The sequence below is a fragment of the Scomber japonicus genome, chromosome 16, assembly GCF_027409825.1.
Source record: "Scomber japonicus isolate fScoJap1 chromosome 16, fScoJap1.pri, whole genome shotgun sequence".
In the NCBI taxonomy this organism is placed as follows: Eukaryota; Metazoa; Chordata; class Actinopteri; order Scombriformes; family Scombridae; genus Scomber; species Scomber japonicus.
Genome location: NC_070593.1, coordinates 16,143,158 through 16,149,157, shown reverse-complemented (window position 1 = coordinate 16,149,157; position 6,000 = coordinate 16,143,158). Strand labels below are relative to the sequence as shown.

The 6,000-nt window shown below is 44.2% G+C and overlaps 1 protein-coding gene across 1 annotated transcript; it reads right to left on the bottom strand.

Moving 5' to 3' along the window:
• Positions 1 to 1,835: 1,835 nt before the first annotated feature.
• On the bottom strand, positions 1,836 to 5,618 carry klf11b (Kruppel-like factor 11b). The gene is made up of 4 exons (XM_053335433.1): positions 5,454 to 5,618; positions 4,280 to 4,570; positions 2,836 to 3,796; positions 1,836 to 2,600 (listed from the first exon to the last, which is right to left on the bottom strand). The coding sequence occupies exons 1-4, from the start codon at positions 5,490 to 5,492 to the stop codon at positions 2,299 to 2,301; spliced, it is 1,593 nt and encodes a 530-aa protein (XP_053191408.1). The 5' UTR covers positions 5,493 to 5,618; the 3' UTR covers positions 1,836 to 2,298.
• Between the last annotated feature and the right edge of the window lie 382 nt (positions 5,619 to 6,000).

The following is a 6,000-nucleotide window of genomic DNA, read 5'->3' as shown; positions in this document are numbered from 1 at the left end:
GATGACGTTTTCGTTAAAGTGATTCCTTGCTAAATGTACAAAAAAATACAGTTTTAGTTTTGTTTTATGTTCTTAATCGTATGTTTCAGCTCCTGTTGGTCGATCACTGACTCCAAACGGCAGCAAACCAACGTTCCAAGTTGTGTTGAAGTAACCATAGCAACACGAGAGTCACTGGTGCAACAAGGAAACACTTCCCTGAGAACAATGTTTCTTTCACACTTTATCCGGTTTTAATTAATACATTCATTTTTCGTGTACATTTGAAGATTTAATTTATTAATTTACATTACAATAACAATTTAAGGTAATCTGTTATGGCTCATGTAATGGTGAAAAAATACAATGGGTCTTTTGACATTAATAACTCACGAATAACCCTGTTGCTCCATTAATTAGGCTATGGTACCTCTCAGCTCATCAACAACCACAAACAATTGGCATTGTGTGTGGCATTTTGGTCAAACTTTGAGCAGTTTGCCTCACATACAGAAAACAATGTGTCAGTTGTTGCTCAGTTTAACTATGTACAAAGCTAAAGAGTGTCTTATAATTCAATGAGCAAGTGAAGTGTATGTGAGCATTATGTTTCCCCTTACGTGTTTACACTTTCATATGTCAAAATATCTTCTTTTTTGTTTTTATTATCACCAGCGCAGTGACATTTCTCTACCAGAAGGTGTCGCTGTTGACCATAGCTCCGGTGGCACCGGGCCAGCGAGTATGTCGGTCAGTAAGGCAAAGAGGCGGGTATGCAGGGGAGAGAGGTGATTGGTCGCACCCCCAACAGTTCATATTTCTCACTATTTGATTGGTGGCGGGTCTGTTACCAGGTGTGGGACCACTGCTGATGTATTTGTGTAAGAATGAGAGAATAAAAGCATTAGAAAGAGACAGTCAACATTTAAATAGATTATTGTTTCCTATATAAATATAATTTACTACTATATAGATATGTGCAATAACGCACCTGTGCACCAATGTACACTATATGGTGTACAGCGGTGGGTTACGTAAGCTTGAGCCGACTTTCCCATTCATTTGGTGAAGTGGTATGAGACTTTTGGACCCCACTCTAAATTAGTTTACACTTTAATTCGTCGTTGCTTATGTTCCTCTTCTTGCTCATTAAAAAACATGCTCTAGTTGAATTTCGTCTGCTACTTCTCGTGGGAAAGGCGAGATTTAATGAACATAAACGTTCTCCTTTCACTTACAACTGCTAACCACAATGACAGGTGTTTTCTCAAATATACCAGGCAGATCAGATATTTGAATGAGTTAAAACCCACTGGTGTTCTCTATTATGCAAGAATCACAGATCCCTGTCCTCTCCTCCTCGTTCCCATGTGACAGAGCTGAATGGGCTCAAATGATCTTGTTAATGAACTCAGAATACAGGAGAAAACAAATCTGTCTGTTGTCTCTTCTGACTCATCAAGCATTCTTGCCCTGAGCTAATGAACAGGACACTGTGTCCCCAGATGGTCTCACCAAGAGAGCTTTTATAACACCAAAAAATTCATTCAGTCAGTAGAAGGCTACCCACAGGCTAGTCAGCACATTTGGGAAGAACATGAGGGAGTTTCAGCTGACCATAAGAGGGCGGTGGTGGGGGGGAGATAGGGGGAGTCATAAGAGTGACGCACGCAGGATGTGGGCAGGCACTACTCACTGCATTTCTGCGTAACAACCAGGAAAGATTGCTGACTATATCCACATCCTACACCTTGTTTTTGCTGGAATTAGATATTGGAAAGGGCATGAGTAAAAATGGACAGAATGAACAAACAAAAAAGGACTCATTAAATCTTTTTTTTATTTTTTAATTACAAATATGTATTAAATAATATGAAAAGTTAGACAGGTAGATATAATCAAGGTATAATCATAATATTGATGATTCATATTCATATTTACATAATTTTTCATGTTTACATTTTCCCAAATATGACATATAAATGCATCTCATAGCATAACATACAATACATTCACATAGACATATATATATCAGAATTAACACGACAAAGAAAAAAGATGTAGGAAGGGTGAAGAAAATGAAATGTATAAGACAAACTTCATAAAAGGCTTTGGCAAAGAGTGCATACATATTATCAATTATGTAAAAGTAAACAAAAAAAAATCTACACATGAGCAGTAGAGAGGAGAAAAAAAAAAGAGTCCAGTGCATGTTTTTCTTTTATTCCCGTGAGTAAAATAGCAGCAGCCTGGTGTGCTGGGCTGCTCCCAGTGTCCCTGTGGTATCTTGGGAGTGGGTAGGATGGCAGTGTTCATTGTCTACTTAGAGCCTGCAGGTACCAGCATGCTTATTGTGGCAAGGCCAGGTTTTGAGTATGGTGTTTTGCCAGCAGCCATTTTGTTCAGACTCCGAACATCAGCCTGCCAAGAGGGAATTTTCTTTGTGGTCATGTGGCGCCGGGCGTGTTTGGTGAGGTGATCGCTGCGCATGAAACGCCGGTCGCACACGGGGCACACAAATTTCTTCTCGCCGGTGTGTGTACGCCGGTGACGGGAGAGCTCGTCGGAGCGGGCGAACCTCTTATCACAACCGTCCCAGCTGCAGCTAAAAGGTTTCTCACCTAAAGGAATGAAAAAAAAAGTAGGAGTCAGTAAGTGAGTCACGATGCAGTCATTAAAACCTCACACGACACGTTGCCTTGTCTGGGATATAACAATGATCTCACTCTTTTCCCATCAAGAATAACAAGGCTGAGGAAAGAATGCTTTACAAACAGGATGCAACACTCATCTGTGGTAGTCACATTTATTTCCACATCCTCATGAGAGCACAAACACTTCTCTGTGAACACTCACCTGTGTGTGTCCGAAGATGAGCCTTGAGATGTGAGCTCTTGAAGTACGTCTTCCTACAGCCTGGGAAGTTGCAGACGTAGTTTCTCCTGCGGGAAAAGTCCATCTTTGTGGCTGTGGCACTGCCGCTGGGCCCCGCTGGCACATACACAGGGGCTGGAGCCAGAGGTAGCAGCTTAGTGTTGCCCAGGGTCATGACAGTCTGAGGGCAGTGAGGGGGCTGAGACACAGAGGTCTGAGGGAGAACCAGCATCACTGTGCCCTGGGGCATCGCTGAGCCCACAATTAGGGGCTGCTGGACAGAGGCGGTGTTAGCTGAGGCGGGCTGGGGAAGGATGGGAGTGGTGGCGGTCCGAATACCAGTACTGGATGCCTGAACCGCACTTGGGATGAAAGCTGAGATTATACCCGATTGGCTGCTGACAGGGAACATCTGGCAGATTATTTGAGGGCTGGTGACTGGAGGTGGGGACAGGGTTGCAGGAGCAGGGGGAGTGGGTGGACTGTGTAGCAGTTGGGTGTAAACAGGAGCGGGCGTGGGGAAACTGTCCAAACAGGGTTTTGAGAGACTGTCCTGCTGCTCTGTCTTTGACGTGGACAATGTGGGTGTGAGAGGAGCAGGAGATGGAAGTGTGGTTATCTGCTCAGTCTTTGTAATGTGTTGTTGCTGCTGGCAGACTGCTGCAGGCATTACAGTGTCTCTAGTTTTCTGTGAATTGGGGGCCACTGGAATGTGGTGTTGGCAGGGGGTACTGTCTGCGGTGTGGCGGATGACGCTCGTCGCCATGGCTCGGCATGGCTGTGATGGAGGGGGCAGGGAGGTGGTCTTTGCAGCGATGGGTGCCAGGCCGGGGTGATGGAGCCCACAGCGTGGTGAGGACACAGCCAGGCCAGAGGTTGACTGTAGCGAGGAGTTGGATGTTGAAGTCTCAACAAAACTGGGGCTGTGAGGGGGGGTCATACACTAGAAAGAGAAGGGAGAGACAACAAAAAATGAAACAGTGTACTCTATTCCATCATAATACCAAAATCAACACAAGTAATGGATGTTCTTGTCTAATTTTACAGGGCCTGCTGTTTGCTGAGATAAGTATCCCAGGTGGCAAGCACGTACAGAAAAATAATGATCACTTTGAGCCATAAACTGAGATTTTTATGACCCTGCATCTGAGAGGAGGAACTCAGTCTGAAGGTCAAACCGCCTTACTATATTCAAGGTCTTTCACCTGTCCCAGCAGCCTCCCCTTGTCATAAACCACTGTTATCTTTAGATATTCACATCAAAAGGCAGAGGGGTTCAATCCAGACCTTGACTTGAATGTGTTTACTCATCAAACATCACTTTCATTCTCTCTCTGTGATTTCAGTGCCTCTTCATGGCTCAAATAATTAAATAGCAAGTGGCGGAAATCTGTCTGAAATAAATATTATTGACACTGTCTCTTACCAAGGAAGAGAGGGACACAAAGTCCTTTGGGGGTTCTGGGAGTTCTGGCGGCAGGAGGGAGTCACAAGAGTCTGAAGCCGGGGTGAGGGGTCTGGGCTTGCAGGGGCTCGGCCTGTTGCTGGCGAGGAAGGGGCTCTGACCCCATGAGCTCATGCACACCAGCGCTTCGGCTGCCTCCAGGTCTGTGTACTCTAGAGCAGAGGAACAGTTGCTGGTTCCACTGGAGACAGACTGTTCGCTGTCATGCCGCCTCCTCTTTGCGTGGGACCCACAACGATCCATGTACTCCGTCTACAAGGAGAAATGACATAAAAATTAGATAAGGACTTGCTTCAGCTTTGCCACATCATAGGATAATTTCAGCTGCATGACACACTGCGAGCCGTAACTCAGATTTGATCATGACACACACACACACACACACACACACACACACACACAAACAAAAGAAAAGCTATCTATTCTAATAGGTATCATCTGCTCAGTCACTATTCCTGTATCTAAACTTCCCGGGCCAAACTGCAAGATGCTGCCAATAGAGGAGAGGGGAGGGGGGGGGATGTTGGTGACTACACCCCAGCACAGCATGCACCGCCTTTGACGGAGTGCCAGGACACCTCCCATTGCCAAATATAGACCAAACTGTGACGTGCTCTCGAGATGAGCCATGTGAAATCCCCATAAAGCGGTTTGCATCAGGAAGTAGGCTTATACAGTGCATTACAACTATGTTTTTTTTTTAACAGTATTCAAAAGTTTTTTTTCCTCCACACTAAACAAAGCATACTCCAAAAACTGACTGATTCATAGATGAAACAGTTTGACCAAAAAACAAAAACAAGTAACATATATATTTTAAATGCATTTAAATGTTAAATTATCACACAAAAAGTATTACCTACCTAATGACAAATGCAAATAAGTGTGCTTTACAGTCTGTGTTTACATTGTCATTTTATATAATTTATTTTGCACCACCGGGACAATGACAAAAATAATAGTAATAGTTATAATTTGACATAAAGTTATGTTGAATTTAGCTGGCTGACAAACTGAAAATATAAAATCAGTGAGTACAACTTGGACAGTAGCGGACTGAAGGGAAAACACATAATCAAGACTGCGCTAAACTGAAATAAATATTAAGTAACAAGTATTTTAAAATGTGTCTTACCCCGTGTGAGTCCATCTCTATATATCTTCGCGATGGCATGGAGGAACAAAATGTTTTAATATCACTTTTTTTGTTGTTGTTGTCAAAGCCAGTACAGAACAAAGAGACGGCGGTTGCCAGTGCTGCTGCCTTGTCCAGTGGTCGTTTTTTTTCACTGACTGGCTCCCTTTTCTCTCAGCTGTGTGTGTAAAACATCGGGAGGAGGAGAGAGAGAGGCAAAAAAAAAAAGAAAAACAAAACTCACAACGCGCACCGGCGGGTGGCAACACTCAGCCAATCACAATCAAGTGTGTGCGGAGCTTCAGCCAATCGGAGGGCAGAAGACGCGTGAACAGTGCGTGCTCGCAGGGCGGTTGGAGGAAATAGGGTGCGTGGCCGTTGGTGGGCGGGGCCGTGGGAGTCAGCAGTGTCACGTAAACTCGCTGAACTGTCGTCCGCTAAAGTAGGCAAAAGGTCGATCCAGTCTATGAGGCGTTCATGGACTGTGGGAATAATCTACTGAAAGCGACCCAACGACACAATGAAACATTTTGTAAGCGTTTACAAT

Coding starts and splice junctions, on each gene's coding strand:
- klf11b (XM_053335433.1), bottom strand. CDS start 5,492: ATGCCATCGCGAAGATATATAGAGATGGACTCACACGGG. Junction 4,571..5,453: donor TAGAGATGGACTCACACGGG/GTAAGACACATT, acceptor TTCTCCTTGTAG/ACGGAGTACATGGATCGTTG. Junction 3,797..4,279: donor TTGTGTCCCTCTCTTCCTTG/GTAAGAGACAGT, acceptor TTCTCTTTCTAG/TGTATGACCCCCCCTCACAG.